Source organism: Cydia splendana, chromosome Z (assembly GCF_910591565.1).
Source record: "Cydia splendana chromosome Z, ilCydSple1.2, whole genome shotgun sequence".
In the NCBI taxonomy this organism is placed as follows: domain Eukaryota; kingdom Metazoa; phylum Arthropoda; class Insecta; order Lepidoptera; family Tortricidae; genus Cydia; species Cydia splendana.
The window spans coordinates 9,181,452-9,200,574 of NC_085987.1; the positions used below are offsets into that span (position 1 = coordinate 9,181,452).

Genomic DNA, 19,123 nt, shown 5'->3' on the forward strand with positions numbered 1-19,123 from the left:
TATAGTATAAATCTAAATAGATGTAGGTCTCGTGTATTTTTTAAGCATAATCGAAATTGAATTTTCTAGCGCTATCGTTCTTGTGCTTAAGAAATGCTAATAATCCAATGTGAATACACTTTACCAGCAGTCTTACATGACCAAGTACATCTTTATACTTATTGAATGATACTTAGCATATAAGTATTTACTGCCAGTCCCGCCAGTCGAGTTCTCTTTTCGTAGGCGCTTATCGCTACATACGGTTTTACCCGTTTTATCTGCTACGCTCGTAGCGCGTAGCTCACGCTGGCAGTGAATGTGTTAAGACGAAAGGGGACGACCCGTTCTTCATACAAACGTAGTCCCCATTTTCCTCTCTGGATAATTGTCATTTTGGAATATATTTTTATAAAATTCGATGTTTATTAACTATAACTATGCCTCTTCGTTAGATTTTTTAGATTTTTTTTGTTATTATAAGAATTAAGGAGCGAAAAACAACTTCCATACAAATTTTTAAAAGTCTCTAAGACTAGCACTATACAAAATTCTAACAATATACAAAATCAGTAAAATCCAAACGTAGGGGCATAGTTAGCTATTGTTAGTTAGACATTGGACAATTGTACATTAAATTGTGTAAAAATATTTTCTATATTGTCAATAGGGTATTATACTGTATTTAAAATAAATTATTTTACACCATGCATGAAATAAAGCACCAGATAATTATTAAAAAAACATAGATAGGAGTTATTTTTAAACATAAGTTCTATTTAATAAGTCGGATAGAAATATAAAAAGTAGGTGAGTTGACCGTGACGTCACGATGTAATGTTTCATATAAATCGTTTTGACAGTTCTATAAAAGTAACTAATTTGATTAGTAGGAAAATACCCTATTGGGAGATATCTAGGGAGGAAAATGGGGACTACGTCGAACAGCGGTCACCCACCATCGTGCTTAGTTTGTTATGTAATAAGGTACCTACTGAAATCGCTATGTATTCCCTATAAGTTTTATATCAAGCACTTCGATTCGTCTAAACTACAATTGTTAAAGTAAAAAAATAAAATCTACAAGAATTTTCATAATTTGTTTATTATAGGACATTTGTATTGGCAAAGTTAACGCAGTTCTGAGGTAATAAAAAAATCATCAGCCGATTGTTTCAATCCAGTTAAACAATCGAATATATACAGCCGATTGTTTCAAGCCAGTTAAACAATCGAATATACACACGTGGGCCATTTTAGTTGTGCCCTACACTTTTTTTTTAATTTGTGAAATTTTATGTTATTTCTACTCAGAATCACGAGCTCTTTCTATCCTAATACTTAGGAGAAAAAAAGTGTCCCAAGGTTTTTATTTCCATTCCGTTACCATTTTTCATAGACTTTGTATGGCGGTCACGGAATGGAAAGATCGAAAATTGTATGGAAATTTTGGGACACTTTTTTTTTCCTATTAGGATCAAAAGAGCTCATGATTCTGAGTAGAAATAACATAAAAAATCCCAAATTTGAAAAAAAAGTATAGGGGACAACTTTAAATAAAATGGCCCACCTACCTAGGTTCCTAGACTAGGAAAATTGAAAGATTTTAAAGTAAGTAGTTACTTTAAAATCTTTCAATTTTCCTAGTCTAGGAAATTAATTAACTTTTATTATGAATCTGAACCCTCTTAACAAATAGGTCGCAAGTAATTGAAATCACAGAGAACAATTTAGGTGCGATCATTGAACTCAATAACATTGATTTATTCTGAATTACAGTATGCAATGTTGCCATGCAAATGAAATTTTCATGTTTAGAGTCTGTCAACCCTAGTATAGTATTTAGTGAATCATGAAACATTTCAACTTTCTTAGTCGGGTTTCTACTTATTTTCACCAAATTATAGTATTTAGTGAATCATGAAACATTTCAACTTTCTTAGTCGGGTTTCTACTTATTTTCACCAAATTATAGTATTTAGTGAATCATGAAACATTTCAACTTTCTTAGTCGGGTTTCTACTTATTTTCACCAAATTATAGTATTTAGTGAATCATGAAACATTTCAACTTTCTTAGTCGGGTTTCTACTTATTTTCACCAAATTATAGTATTTAGTGAATCATGAAACATTTCAACTTTCTTAGTCGGGTTTCTACTTATTTTCACCAAATTATAGTATTTAGTGAATCATGAATCATTTCAACTTTCTTAGTCGGGTTTCTACTTATTTTCACCAAATTATAGTATTTAGTGAGTCATGAAACATTTCAACTTTCTTAGTCGGGTTTCTACTTATTTTCACCAAATTATAGTATTTAGTGAATCATGAAACATTTCAACTTTCTTAGTCGGGTTTCTACTTATTTTCACCAAATCGCCCGTGTAACACACATTATTTTTCATCACACTTAGCTATTTGATAATTATTTGTTAAAGTCAGACCAAGAAAATTCTGTAGCGATTTTGATAGCACACGCAGTGGAAGTTTTATTTCAAATATATAAATTCATAGAATTATGACGTATACACCGTGTTTTTTTGATTTTCGTTAATTTAAAGGGTGCATTCCTGAGCATAAATCGAGTAACTTTCTCAAAGACACCGATATTCTAATTAACTCCATTTCGGAGATAATCAATAATTTATTTTTTTTCCTATAAGGCCTCTACAAGCGTGTACACTTGCCTTAAGGGCGGTTTACATATTGATTAGTGTTTAGAATGAGTTCATACATTTGCTACTAAACTTAAGTACAATCTCGGTCGATCTATGTTCGAAATGACATTGATATGTCACAGATTCCATTTGTTTGGTTGAGTTAAATGTAATTCCCGTGTTACAACAACGCTATATGCTATATTTAATTACTTTTTAAATATATTTTATTTTCTAAAAAAAAAAAGCAAAAAAAACATATTTTTAAATTAACTTAAAAAATTAACCATACCCCGAAGTTAACGGAATTCAATAAAAACACGGTGTATAAAGCTTGCACTGCGTACGCTATTAATATCGTTGCAGACTTTTCTTAGTCTAGCTCTATTAAAGCCTTTATTATTAAGATGTCAAAATGCATAAACTGAAATAGATGTCGTATAGGTACTTAATAAAAAATGACCAAGCACCCCGGTGGCTGGGACCCAAATCATAAAATATTTAATAAAATAATTTGCTTTGTTCTCTAGTTGTACGTTACAGTGCGTGTGCGTGATGTTTTTGAGCACATTGGTCGCTCCGATATATCTAATGGCGACTGTGAATACATTGATATAATGTCTTTCCCATTTCCCATCACGGAACAATACTGTTCCGGACCTTTGGGGGGCGTGCGCGTAGCCGAAACCAATACGTTGAGGCCCTCTTGACTCTTTAATGAAATGTAATGATATTATTATAGTTTGTGCGGAAAGAGAAGAGTCGTGAAATGTAGGGGAGCCCATACATTCTACGACTCTTCTCTTTCCGCTCAGACCCTAACAGGAAATTGGTGCGAGTTCACAATTGCTGCATAGTCCGTCCTCCCATCGTGTGCTAAGCCCGCTTCAGGCCGTTCACTTGCCAGGCCGCAACACAACTTTTGTAAGGTAATATTTTCATTTAAAATATATAATTCATCTTACCAGGTAGCCTGGTTACGGCTAATATGGAAAAGTCTTCAGGAAAGGTGTTGTAGAACATGCCGGTGGCTTGCTGCAGTATGGTGGCGTTCTCGTTGAGCCGGTAGGCGGAGTGCGGGCCCGCCGCGGGGCCCTGGCAGCGCCCGGGCACCCGCGACACGCCTGCCGGCAGCTCATCGCGGAGCGTCGACAGCACGTCGAATACTTCTACATCATCTACAAACAATTATACACAAATTATAATGGTGAGTATACATAGTAGACAAACCTCGATCATGGCACTGCACCGTTGCTGCTGTAGCATCAAGGAATTTACAGTGACATCGCCCACGTCAACGATGTAGCAGTATGATTGCAACAGCAATGCTGCTGCAGTGGCTATCCGATTATAGCCATTATACGGAATATACGGTCGAATAAAAAAACAGAAATACGTATGTGGTTCGCAATGGCTCTTTGCGTATTTCTACCTGAATAAGTCAAAAGAGAGTGGATGTTTTGGTATAACTTACCAAACCAGGTACCAGTGGATGTTTTGGTATTCTTTAGCTTGTTTTGCACGTAATGTAGGTATAAGCGCTCACTATATTGCCGCTGTGACACCCCTCGGTGTGATAATCTAATCTTCAGAAGATAGTTTCCCCGATTTTTATAAAAGGTACCTACATGCCAATTTACTATAAGCACTAGTAAGTCTGGTAGAATAAACATGAAACACAACTTATATTGAATTGTCCGTAAATAAGATGCACTATCAAGAACGAATCTCGCATAGCTTTAATAGAATACGGAGTGTTAGAATGTACTAGCGTTGCGACGACTGAAGCCAGTCTAAATAATTAATGCTACGAAACGTTCGCAACTGAATTTTCTGGGCAATCAAACAAATCGATCTCCAGAGCTTATTCACCAAACAAAATTTAAAATACCGACCTATGCTTTTAAAGCTTAATAATATATGCCCAGACATGCGTCTTTAAAAATAAAGAAATAAACAGAATTCAAATACAAACAATATTTACTTACCACTCCCTTTTACCGCGAATGCGCAAAACAATAGAAAGAAGAGTCGTCCTCTCATCTGTAGAGCCATTTCGGCCCGAATAAATATGTTGGCAGGATGATATTTACATTATGTCCCATCCCGCTTAAGACATAAGAGAAATGTAGGAGGTGGGCCCCTGGAGAGCTGCCGTCCCGTCCCGTCCGTGAGCTGCGGCTCGGCTGCCCGCACGCGCTCCTTGGCCACACTGGCACCGAAGCTGCCCAGCTCGCCTTATCACTTCGCCCAAGCCTGTTAAACGCATTCGTGTCAATATGATGAACATCACCTACATTAATCAGGGGTCGGCAACCTAAATATTCCACTTTTCCTTACATATTTTGACAAGTCGCTGGCCCAATATTGTTACATTTTCAAGATAGTTGAAATTCGACTTAATGTCACTATGACAATGTTCAAATTTCAGTTCGATAAAAGTGAAACACAGAACCCTGTAATATTGGGCCAGCGAAGTGTTGATGTAAGCCCCACCGGAAGAAGGGGTATTTAAATTCAAAACTCATTCAATTTTAATTGAATAAAAGTAAGCAACGAGTTGGTTGTTGGCTTACGTAACCGGCATGCGTGCTGCCGGTACGTATCGTTGACAGTGATGTATCGTTTGTACTGTTTTCCAACCTGGAGTCCTTCATGTGGGGCTATACTGTATGACAAGAGATTGGAACGACAAGTGGATTGTCAGCTATCTCTATCGATATTTACAATTATCACTTACGATAATTACAAAATGATATACATATAGCGATGGCATTAACTATTACCGCCATGTAAACATTATAAGTATAATCATTACTAAAATTCCTAAATAAAATTGTGTTTGTAAGTCATTACTTTCTTAATGTACTTCTTTAAGAACGGTTGACGATGCCTGGATAGTTTGCATTGATTAAATCTAATTTGAATTCGTCGCGATCCATCTCACCCGCTCGATGTGGCAAATAAGGACAATAGGCTAGAGTCTATAGCGGTTTGCTCAAGAGAGTGTGTAGGTACAATAACTTTTTCTAAGCAGGCACTCCAACAAATAAAATAGTTTTTCAACTTGTCAGAAACTTTAGGAGCGGGAGTGTTCCCGCTACATAACTATTCGTGTGAATACGAGAACTGATTGGTATCCACTCAACATAATAACCACTACAAATAAAACGGCTGATTTGAAATATGCTGCTAGCTATTTGGACAGGCTTTTATAGCATGTCGGTGGCAAACAAGCGCATAGCTCGAAGTTTTATCAATATACATACATAGAATACATACATGTACGAAGTGAAATTGTATAAAACCCTGTAGAAATAGGTAGGTACCTATAAGTATGATGCAATCAAATTAGATTGTTTCCAGGAATTAATTCCCAGCAAGCTGGAAATCGTCTTAATACCTTCATTTGGTTCTAAATTAGTGTAATCCGAGTTTGCTCCATTCCAGGAGTTGTGGATTTTTTTTTGCTCTTATTCAGTTTGTAGTTCAAAAACGGTACGACTGACGGAAAATTTGCTCTGATCATGATAAAAATTGACATCTGAGAATCCGAAAGATACCTTTATATGAATTCGTAGTCAATGATTGTAAAAAATGGCGGCCACTTTGAATTTATTTTCGTTTGGTATAATCGTGTTAAAATCCGATTTTTTTTTCACTAGTGTCTAATCCACCACAACCTTGCTGGTAGTGACATTGTAATTGATGCTGGGTTCCTTCTACATCGAGTGGTTTTGTCAATCCAAGGTAGAATGTAGGTATCTCCCAAGGCTTCCAAAATTTATCCAAGCCTCCTGGGTTGGAGTAAACTCGGATTATACGCATTTATATAGGACCAAATGAAGGTATTAAAATGGTTTCCGGCTTGCTGGGAATTAATTCCTCAAAACGCTTTCTTTGGATCTAATTTGATTGGCCTATTATTGAAAAATGGTAATATGGATTTTAGTCCATTAGTGTCAGTAAATTGCGTGCCCTTTTCAAACATTGACTACTCGATTGCTCGGAAAATTTATAATTATAGTTCCTCATGGACGAGTACCGTGTCTTTTGCGCTAAATATTAAACCCTCTCTTCCCACTAACGCGATATCGGGTCAACAAAAAGAATTAAATACGAATCTAGGTTTAAGACGTACAAGGTCGTTTTTAGGCTGGCAAATTTATTTCATGAATAAAGTAAGATCTCTTTTGGTAACAAAGTTAGATCTCCTTATCGAACGTCTATTAGTAGATATCTGAGAGAAAAGACCGCCTGAATTCAGAAGGAATTTCCTTCCTTTTTGACTCAGTGGGTAATCTACCTTCTAGAAAGGAAGGAAATAGTTGTGAAATCTTACCATCCAAATTTTCCAAGATGGAAGGTAATTTTTGGAAGGTAATCATAATCTTCTTTTACCCACTGAGTCAAAAAGGAAGGTAATTTGTTGGAAGGTAATTCTTCCTTCTAAATTTACCCACTGAGTCAAAAAGGTAGGTAATTTATTGGAAGGTAATTCTTATGGACGGTAAAAACAGGAAGGTTATTACCTTCTTAATTTACCCACTAAGTCAAAAAGGAAGGTAATTTATTGGAAGGTAATACGATGGACGGTAAAATCAAGAAGGTTATTACCTTCTAAATTTACCCACTGAGTCAAAAAGGTAGGTAATTTATTGGAAGGTAATACTAATGGACGGTAAAATTAGGAAGGTATTATTACCTTCTAAATATAATTTGGTAGGTAAGGTAAGGACGGAAAATCTGAAAATTATTTGGATGGTAATTTGAAAAATATCCTTCCTAATTACCGGGTAATCAGGAAGGAAAATACGGAAGGTTTGTGTTTGAATCGGTAGGTAAAATTTGATTTTCCTTCCAGTCCTTACAATTACCCATTGAATGTAGAAGGTAATGAGCGAAGGTAAATAGCAAATCAGGAAGGAAATTCATGATTTTCCACCAATTTCTCCAATTTTCTTCCTCATTACCCCCTATTGCGGAAGGAAAATACGGAAGGTTTGTGTTTGAATCGGTAGGTAAAATTTGATTTTCCTTCCAGTCCTTACAATTACCCATTGAATGTAGAAGGTAATCAGCGAAGGTAAATAACAAATTGGGAAGGAAATTCATGGTTTCCCTCCAATAACCTTCCTAATTACCACCACTGACGTCTCTAATGTGAGACGTCAGTGGTGCTCGCTCTTCTCGCCTTAACACCGCTGGCAGCAATCCACTACCGTAGCCGGCGTCCGTTGGCCCGAAGTTTACCGAATCCACTAGCCGAACTTATTCGGCTCGAAGGACCATGTAAAAAGGCCCAAAAATAAAAGCACTCTTATTGACTATACAATAATGTAATAAATTCAATAGAGGTACAACTGTTCTAAAAGCTTGACAATATTTAGTACCGGCCAGACGTCATGTTTCTCGGAAAAATCTTAACACCGCGAACTAGGATTTTCAACACACGGTACAGCGACATCAAGCAGGAAATTTGACAGCTAAAAATTAACTTTTCAGACGGTTTTTTCTCTCAATTACCTTCTGTTTAAAAATCCTACCTAATTAGTGGGTATAAGTTAGAAGATATCCCGAAATTCCGTCTAGTTTTTTAGGGTTGGCTTGGACGGTAACAACAAATTCCTCCTAAAATGTTACCTACTAAAATCCCTTTTACATTAGAAGGAAAATTTCATGTTCCTACTGAATTTTGGACGGTAATCAATACCTCCCGGTTTGATCGGTAGTAATAGGAGGGAAAAATGAGTTTTTTTGGTAGGTTAGGCACTTAGAAGGAAATATTCGGAAGGTTTTCCCTCAATTACCTTCCGTTAGAAAAACTCTACCAAATTAGTGGGTAAAAGCTAGAAGGTATCTGAAAATTCCGTCTAATTTTTTAAGTTTCCTTCCGGCATTACCTGCCGTTTCAAAAACCTACTAAAGTAGAAGGATTGGTATGGACGGTAACAACAAATTCCTCCTGAAGCTGTACCTCCTAAAATGTTACCGACTAAAATCGCTTTTATATTGGAATAATTATTTCATGTTCCTAGCGAATTTTAGAAGGTAATCAATACCTCTCGGTTTGATCGGTAGTAATAGGAGGGAAAAATGAGTGTTTTTGGTAGGTTAGGCACTTAGAACGAAATATTCGGAAGGTTTTCCCTCAATTACCTTCCGTTAGAAAAACTCTACCAAATTAGTGGGTAAAAGCTAGAAGGTATCTGAAAATTCCGTCTAATTTTTTAAGTTTCCTTCCGGCATTACCTGCCGTTTCAAAAACCCACTAAAGTAGAAGGATTGGTATGGACGGTAACAACAAATTCCTCCTGAAGCTGTACCTCCTAAAATGTTACCGACTAAAATCGCTTTTATATTGGAAGGAATATTTCATGTCTCTACCGAATTTTGGAAGGTAATCAATACCTCTCGGTTTGATCGGTAGTAATAGGAGGAAAAAATAAGTTGTTTTGGTAGGTTAGGTACTTAGAAGGAAATATTCGTAAGGTTTTCCCTCAATTACCTTCCGTTAGAAAAACTCTACCAAATTAGTGGGTAAATGCTAGAAGGTATCTGAAAATTCCGTCTAATTTTTGAAGTTTCCCTCCGGCATTACTTACCGTTTCAAAAACCCACTAAAGTAAAAGGATTGGTATGGACGGTAACAACAAATTCCTCCTGAAGCTGTACCTCCTAAAATGTTACCGACTAAAATCGCTTTTATATTGGAAGGAATATTTCATGTTCCTACCGAATTTTAGAAGGTAATCAATACCTCTCGGTTTGATCGGTAGTAATAGGAGGGAAAAATGAGTGTTTTTGGTAGGTTAGCCACTTAGAAGGAAATATTCGGAAGGTTTTCCCTCAATTACCTTCCGTTAGAAAAACTCTCCCAAATTAGTGGGTAAAACCTAGAAGGTATCTGAAAATTCCGTCTCTAATTTTTTAAGTTTCCCTCCGGCATTACCTGCCGTTTCAAAAACCCACTAAAGTAGAAGTATTAGTATGGACGGTAACAACAAATTCCTCCTGAAGCTGTACCTCCTAAAATGTTACCGACTAAAATCGCTTTAATATTGAAAGGAAAATGCCATGTTCCTACCGAATTTTGGAAGGTAATCAATACCTCTCGGTTTGATCGGTAGTAATAGGAGGGAAAAATGTGTGTGTTTGGTAGGTTAGGCACTTAGAATGAAATATTCGGAAGGTTTTCCCTCAATTACCTTCCGTTAGAAAAACTCTACCAAATTAGTGGGTAAAAGCTAGAAGGTATCTGAAAATTCCTTCTAATATTTTAAGTTTCCTTCCGGCATTACCTGCCATTTCAAAAACCCACTAAAGTAGAATTAAGGATTGGTATGGACGGTAAAAACAAGTTCCTTCTGAAACTTACCTCCTAAAATGTTACCTTCTAAAATTTCCTTCTAACTTGGAAGGAAATTTACGTGTTCCTACCAAATTTTGGGGGGTAATAAATTACCATCCGGTTTGGTCGGTAGCGTTCGGAGGAAAAGTTGTTTTTTTTTGGTAGGTAAGGCATTTAGATGGAAGAATTCGGAAGGTCAAGCGGGTTTTTTCTGTCAGTGTAGTAATAAAATATTTATTGATAAGTCACATTATCATCTACTTATAAATAATACGAGTACAATATACATACATAATATACTTATATTGATTTTATACTTTGGTTAAAGACTGTTTCGTTAAATATGTACATACGTATACGTCGTTTACAGAATGAACTCCACAAAGTAATAAAATCATTGAAACATAAAACCTCAGCGCAGTGTGTAGTTACGCGAAATGCCTACACACACGCAGTGACCTCTCCAACAATAAAAAAACCGGCCAAGTGCGAGTCTGACTTGCGCACGAAGGGTTCCGTGCCATTACGCAAAAAACGGCAAAAAGCACTTAAATAGCCCTACTTAAATATTTATTATATTCTGTTTTTAGTGTTTGTTGTTATAGCGGCAACAGAAATACATCATCTGTGAAAACTGCCTAGCTAAGTATCATGGTTCATGAGATACAGCCTGGTGACAGACAGACAGACAGACGGACAGACATACGGACAGACGGACGGCGGAGTCTTAGTAATAGGGTCCCGTTATTACCCTTTGGGTACGGAACCCTAATGAAATAATACTGAGGCATTATTCTGCCAAATACTAGTTTTTAGTCATTAGTTTTTATTTTTATATTATAGTTTTCATTCGTTCTTTTATTTTTAGTAATTAACATAGTTTTTAAGTTTATACCTACTAATAACGCTATGGATCAATGATCTGAAATAAACGATTTTTTTTTATTATTATTAGACTGGCAAACCAATTAAAGGGTTGTTTACAAAAAAAATATACTTAACTACACAGATTTTGCAGGAAGTAAGTGAAACTAAATGTCGAATAGTTACTTAATTACTTAGTTTTTGAAGGCGGTGCCAAACCAAAATGTTAGAGAACCAAAATTTTAGACAACGAAGAACGCTCCACTTAAGTACTTGCATAAAAAAGACATACACAGTTTACTCATTAATTTAGTTCTTGCACTACTAACTAAGGACTGCTATTTTGTCTGTTTGGCAGCAAATAATGTTTTTGTTGGTTTGGCACCGCCTTCAAAAACTAAGTAATTACCCGGATGGCTATTAATTTGCTTATTATTAGGTATTCATTACTTTTTGGCAGAATTTTGCTTTAGGACGGGATAAGGAATGGATAAGGATAGGGGTGGGGTATATAAATAGTTATTTGTACAACAAGAGATCAAAGTTTGATATTTCTTCGAGTGCTTATTTTGAGTCCCGTGCAAGCGAAAGATTCTATAATAGATTCACGAGCGTAGCGAGTGAATCTAATTTAGAATCTTGAGCGTAGTAAGGGATTCAAAAGCGCACGAGATGTAAATAACTTTGATCTCGTGTAGTACACAAAATTTTTCACCCTAAGCAGTGAGAACATACCTAGAGGGACAGAGGTAATAGAACCCAAGTATCGAACTTGTATTAGACCCCGCATGTTGAAATGACATTTGACTATAAAGGTCACTTGAATGTCATTTTGTCTCACTCAGTGAGCAAAATCGCATTTTGCTCACTGAATGAGACAACTCAGTGAGCAAAATGCGATTTTGCTCACTGAGTGAGACAAAATGACTCAGTGAGCAAAATCGCATTTTGCTCACTGTTTTTAAGAAGCAAAGTACCCTTGTTCGAGCTGCTGCGGTGAAAAAATATTTAATGCTTTTCAGTGGGTTGGTTTTTGTAGGCGGTTCCCTTTTTTTAAAAAAAGAAATAAAATTAAGTTATTTTGGTTTTGTTTTTGTTTTTTTATTATATTTTTATTTTTAACTTTTATATTTTTTTTTATTTTTAACTTTTTAGTGACAGGAACTTTATTTATTTTAGGTTTTGAGCTAAAATATTAGTTTGTTTATACATAGATGGGCTCTCCATTTAGTTTTGAGCTAGTACCAGTGTTGGCGATGGTTATCCTATCGGATAATCGCGACGAAACTTTGACGTTTCAGTGTTAAACGATATGTAAATAGTTAGGTATAGGTAATATGTTTGCCTGTAACTTAGTTTGCCTAGGGTTAAAATCAATACATCTCAATACATATTATAAAATAAAACAAAGTCCCCCATCTCGTCTGTCTGTATGTTCGCGATAAACTCAAAAACGACTGAAAGGATTTTTACGCGGCTTTCACTTTTCAATAGAGCGATTCTTGAGAAAGGTTTGCCTGTATAATTTGTAAATTATTGAACAGAACTATCCATGCGGATCCGGGGCGTATATTATATAAGTATCTGCCCGAATAGATGAAGATTTATAAAGAAAAAGTTAACTCTCGAGACTCGACATGATACGAGTATAGGCATTTAAACGATAGACCTTACTCCCACTCCCACTCTTACTCCCACTCTTACTCGCACTCCTACTCGTACTCCCACTCCCACTCCCGCGCCCACTACCACTTCTACCCGCACTCGCACTGTTGTCTCGCACTCCCACTCCCACTATTTCATCTATCTAATCTAAACACGAAATTTCATCTAAATTGGTCTCAGCAAATCAAATTTGACGATATACCGATAGCAGCGCCACCTATCGGGTCCAAGTGGTACCATTAATGTACTTATACTAAAACCTTCTCCAGAATTTAACAAATACTTTTCTGAAAACCGCTTCAAAATCAGTTTAGCCAAACGCGAGATAATGGCGAACAAACATACAGACATACATACAAACATACGGGTCAAACTGAGAACCTCCTTTGTTTTTGAAGGCGATTAGAAAAAAGTGAATTGATACACCTAGGGGAACCCTGCAACATAGGCAAACGACGACGAGTCGGTTAACCAAAACAGTATGTGCCTATCTTGCACCAAACCTGAGTTCCACTCGGTACAGCCAGGGTTCAGCATCAGCTTTATCTTTGGTACTGCTCTCCCAAGTGCTCATCAAGACGTCTTGGATGACCAAAACAGCATGTATCTATGTTGCACCAAACCTGAGTTCTACTAGATACAGCCAGGGTTCAGCATCAGCTCTATCTTGGGTACTGCTCTCCCAAGTGCTCATCAAGACGTTTTGGATGACCAAAACAGCGTGTCTATGTTGCACCAAACCTGAGTTCCACTAGGTACAGCCAGGGTTCAGCATCAGCTTTATCTTTGGTACTGCTCTCCCAAGTGCTCATCAAGACGTCTTGGATGACCAAAACAGCATGTATCTATGTTGCACCAAACCTGAGTTCCACTAGGTACAGCCAGGGTTCAGCATCAGCTCTATCTTGAGTACTGCTCTCCCAAGTGCTCATCAAGACGTCTTGGATGAACAAAACAGCGTGTGTCTATGTTGCACCAAACCTGAGTTCCACTAGGTACAGCCAGGGTTCCGCATCAGCTCTATCTTGGGTACTGCTCTCCCAAGTGCTCATCAAGACGTTTTGGATGACCAAAACAGCGTGTGTCTATGTTGCACCAAACCTGAGTTCCACTAGGTACAGCCAGGGTTCCGCATCAGCTCTATCTTGGGTACTGCTCTCCCAAGTGCTCATCAAGACGTTTTGGATGACCAAAACAGCGTGTGTCTATGTTGCACCAAACCTGAGTTCCACTAGGTACAGCCAGGGTTAAGCATCAGCTCTATCTTAGGTACTGCTCTCCCAAGTGCTCATCAAGACGTCTTGGATGAACAAAACAGCGTGTGTCTATGTTGCACCAAACCAGAGTTCCACTATGAACAGCCAGGGTTCAGCATCAGGTCAGCTCTATGTATACTAAAACCTTCTCCAGAATATAACAAACACTTTGCTGAAAACCGCATTAAAATCAGTTCAGCCAAACGCGAGATAATCGCGGACAAACATACGGGTCAAACTGAGAACCTCCTTTTTTTTGAAGGCGGTTAAAAATATTAACCCTTTTCCATTTCCATACGTAAAATACGATTACGGCCGATGGATTGATGATGATGATCCCTCAGTAAATCGTACATAATTTCCGCTAGTATTTTTCTAGTTTTATGTTAAGTATCGTGATCGTTAATCATCTCGACCATATGGATGGTGCAACAGTAATAAATATTTATTAAACATCCATCACACAAAGTAAGTTGTCCAGCGAAACACCCAAACGCTTCAGCGGCGTAGAAATATCGAGAATTTACCGACACAGTGCCCGTCTCGCACAAGACGACGCGTCTCATGGGGAAAAGCGTGTCAGTTACGATTTTGTGTTTAACAAGTGCGGATCTAGCCTCTTAATTTACAGTTACCTCGAGCCCTCGTCTCCGTTGCCCGATGGAGCGTCAAAGGTAGCACTAGGGGTGGGAATTCAACCATAAAAAATGGTTAATATTGCATTCCATTAAATCGATTGTGTAATAAAATGAATAAATAATTGATTTTATAACAGAAATAATAGTTTGTTACCTAAAGGGATTAAGGGGTACTTTTTCTTCGATTAATTCATTCGTTTGAGCAGCTGCTAAAACATTTTGAAAAACTAACGTATTTAAATACTATTTATGTCAAGATTTGAATCGGTGAATATATATGTACGAGTAAAAGAATAATTGTTATTAAACGATTATCAATCTTGACAATCGATTATTTTTTCCCATCCCTAGTCAAATGCTGGCCTTCGACTCTGTTTACCCTACCCGGGATAACCTATAACACACAATGCAATTAAATTAGGAACGGTGTCCTGAGTGCCTTTGAATCCCATCTTACCGTACATACCCGTAGGTATATTCAATTCCTTTTAGTGGGTTTGGTCGCTTTGACCGCAATAAAGAGTGTTTGAATTCATAGAAGTGGTGCATAGTTAGGCGCTGGTGGCACTCTATGTTAAGGGTACCTAGAAGGCTTTTTGTTGGGAGTACGATGTGCCAACTGTTCGGGAGCTAAGCCGACTATTGAAATCATAACGGTGTATTATTAGTACGTTTACATACCTAAGTATATACAGGGTGGCTCATTTAGATCGGTCAGTATGGAAAAATTTGAAACTATAAGACATACGACGATCTCTTCTTAGGAACCATGTCATAATATTTTTCTATGACCTCTGTACGTATACTATAAGTTTTTGCCGATTTAAAATCAGAAAGCTCAATACAATGTGCGTATGACCTTTTTTTTCGTAAGACTTGTTTTCATGATATAATTTGTAAAACAATTTATTAAATTTGAGTAGCATGATGAATTATAATAACCTGTTGAGAGTGTTGACTTGCTCTTTAAATTTTAGAAGTAGGTAGGTACGATAAAAATATTAGTTACAATTAATACTCAGTTAGTGTTTTACATACCTCCCGAATTAGTCACCCAAGAATAATAATTTACATAATATGAAATATACAGCATTAATTCTCAACTCGGATGTATAATGAACATAAAATTATTAGCACCATTGTGCCAGCTGCGACCTAAATATGACTTAATTCAACAATTTATGAGTTTGCCTCATTCCTCGCGGAGTTTCGACGCCATTTGCAACGCAACTGCATACAGATGTAGTCCATAATTATTTTCCATCGTATTTTCACGGAAACTTACAAACGTGTCTTGCTATTTCAGTCAGTCTCGGTACAAAAAGTACTGACATTGACAAAATACGAACGTTTCCGAGAAAATACGATGAAAAACAAGTATGCACTACATCTGTAATGTCGACGATGCTTAATAGATTTTGGCTAGGCACTAGACTTTTCACTTTTGCCAGGCGGTTTCTAAAAAATTAGCATTTGCGCCAATTACCAAAAATAAGGTTGCTGAATAGCCCCCCAGGATTCTCAGCAAGCTGGGAAAAAGGCATGGAAAAAGCTTGTTTAAATATTTACGTTTGAAAAAGTTATTTTGTAAGCGATTACGTACCAATGTTAAAATTTACAGTTGAAATTGCTCTAATTGCTGAAAATGAATTAGTTCAAGTATCTTGATGAACGGGCTAAGTTGTGCTCATTGAGCGTGATCTTATGCCTATGCCAACGCTTAGAAGTTCACTCAACTTTGCACAACGGCTCATATATTGAAGCTCCTTAGCTATGCTACGCTTTATTTGGACTGAGCGCTGTCGCTGTGATTAGAAATACATATACCGGGTGTGGCCTGTAACACGAGCAAAGAATTGAAACATAGATTGTACTCCTCAAACGGTGACACTTTTGTTCAACAACTTTTAAAAATTATGAAGTATTTAGACTCCGTATTTTTCATACAAAATAAATATTATCTTCAATGGACGCCATCGCCACGCCATATCATTGTGATTGACGTTGCTTGTCACGCTTTAAACATAACAAAATTCGCAATACATTGCGTCTTAGAATAAACTTTAAAGTGTATTAAAAATCAAACCACAAGTTATTTTTAAAAGTCGCTGAACAAATGTTGGTCAGTATGAGGAGTACAGCCTAGAGTTAAATTTTTTGCTCATGTTACATGCCACACCCGGTATAGGTAAAGATTCAAAAACAACTTGTTTAATAAAAGGCCCATGTAGTAGGTACCTAGACATGGCTAAATGTATTAAGCTCAACGGAAGAGCGTGAAAGTAGTTCACAATTCGTATGTAAGTAGTTAAACAATAATACATCTAATTTAAGCATCCTCAATTTAAGGATTGGCCACACCGCTGCCCAAAATACGGTGACGGTACGGAATCGCAGTGACGTGCCGTAAGCGTCACGATTTTATCGCATGTTCTCCACACCACTGCTCAAAATACGCTGACGGTGCGGAATCGCAGTGACGTGCCGTAAACGTCACGACTTTACCGCAAGCTCTACACTGCTGCTCAAAATAGGCTCATGCATCGTTTACGCTGTGACGTGCGTCATGCGAAACTACATCACGGCACGGCACGTCATTGCGATTCCGCACAGTCAGAGTATTTAGAGCAACCGTGTGGCGGGCATGCGATAAAATTGTGAAACTTACGGCACGTCACTGTGATTCCGTACCGTCACCGTACTTTGAGCAGCGGTGTGGCCGATCCTTTAGCCAGATTAACGAAGATTTTGTTTTGGCAATTCCATTGTAATGTGGAATCAAAGAAAAAGGACCATGCCCGCATGTAGGCGATGGCATTAAAAAAAGGAGTGATTGTGATTGAGCTCCAATTTGAGGTGACATAGGCTACAAACTACGTCAGCTTCTGTCGAATTCTCAATTCAAATTGTTCTTCAGATTCTACATCATTTAGGACTTGCGCGTACTTACCACCGTTTTGTTTAAAGGCCATTCAACTTTCTAAAGCCCCCTCCAGACTATCCGCGTGAATCGCGGGCGAAGCCGCGAACGCGAGTGTGGAGTCGATTTCGCTGTCTGCGAAAATCGACTCCACACTCGCGTTCGCGCCTTCGCCCGCTATTCACGCGCATAGTCTGGAGGGGGCTTAAGAATCAGCATAAAACCTACAAGAAAAAATAAAATTCTAAATTATTATTTCGTAAAGAAAAGCGCAACATGAACATGCCTCTGGGGTTTGGTAAGTTTATTGTAACTTTTTTGAAAATCTATTTTACCTACCTTAATAATTGTCTGGAGTTAGGTATCTTAACCCCGTCTAGTAAGTTGACGTGTGGTTTGCCGTAATTCGCATTTGCAGCAGTATTTCTCAGTCATGTTGCAAATATCTCTATATTTTCTTTTCACTCATAACACAAGTGTCGCCGTAAGCCTAGAATGTATATGTGAATGTATGTGTGAATGTGTATATGTAGTTGAATCAGTGTTTAAATTCGGGATTAACCCCAGGCAGCCAATCCTTGCACAGCACAGATCACGTAGCTCCTCAAAAGAGAACGTCTATTGTTGGAATACACTTGGGTTTCTATGAACCCTATTGTACAATAGAATAAAATGGAAATGAAAATTTGTACGTACTTTTCAAGTGTCTAAATATAGCAATTCCTGTAAAAAGTAGGGGTTCAAGGAATATGTTGCATAATAAAATGCAAGTTTTGTATTAAAATATATGTGCCTTTTGTGTAGCTTAGATATAGGCATATACCCTCACATCCATATAATACGGCATTAGGTATAAGTAAATAATAAAAAAAAGCGTTCGATGAAATTATATTAAAATTAGTATCTAGAAGGTACTACAATTGATTATGTCATAATATAGGCGGACAATCAACTCTGTCAGTAGTAAAAGACAACTTTCTATGGGAAGATAACCCCTCGAGCTTACATTTTTTAAATTTGCCTCTCTTATCTACCTACGAGTACGTACTGACGGAAATGGCTTGACAGATTAAAATGTGCCTTGTATGTTTTATAATGTAGTAAAATGAATGAACACGAAAGAATATTGACTCCAAAATGTGTATGATATTTAGGATACAAAGTGGCTAGAGTTAAACCAAGCTCGCTCTTCAGCGATGGATAAAAACTAGTTTTATAAATCAGTATGTGACAACACCACCATGTCCACAATATGAAACTTGTGAATTATTCTACCACACTTCTACCATGAACCGATTGTGAAAAGCAGGCATTTACATTTAAATTATAAAAATGCGGAACGCAAATATGACGGTCATAAGGTTTAGTAAAAGTAGACTATAACGTATAAGGTGGTGTAGTAAATTATCTGTGTAAGTAATTAAATCCGTGGTCTAAACTAATATTATATTTTCTAAATATGGTTGGTCCAAGTTTTAAAATGTCTCATCCCACTTACCTACCTATCACCAACATGTCTTTGTGACAGCTAAGCAAAATTGCTATAGGTACCTAACCTATATATATTTTTAAGTGGTTGTCAAATTATTGCGCTGCAGAGTTACCTTGGTCTAACTCTAAGGGCACTTGGCACCTTGTGATATGATTACCAAAAAGCTAAGTATGCTTACTAATTTAAATAACAAGTGGTCGTAACAGCTTTCTCGCGCAAAGTATTGCAATCGCTATACAGCGCGGGAATGCTGCCTGCGTGATGGGTACCTTGCCGAGGGACCTAGACTTAGAAGGCTTT

General features: G+C 37.3%; 1 protein-coding gene across 1 annotated transcript in view; it reads right to left on the reverse strand.

The window, feature by feature from the left end:
- The window catches only part of LOC134804186 (collagen alpha-1(I) chain-like), a 92,617-nt gene extending 87,653 nt beyond the window's left edge, over positions 1–4,964 (reverse strand). The window contains exons 1-2 of the mRNA XM_063777119.1: positions 4,626–4,964; positions 3,603–3,815 (exon numbers count right to left, since the gene is read on the reverse strand). Of these exons, the coding sequence (XP_063633189.1) occupies positions 3,603–3,815; positions 4,626–4,692 (280 nt within the window). The 5' untranslated portion in view covers positions 4,693–4,964. The remainder of the gene's footprint in view (positions 1–3,602; positions 3,816–4,625) is intronic.
- Positions 4,965–19,123: the final 14,159 nt, after the last annotated feature.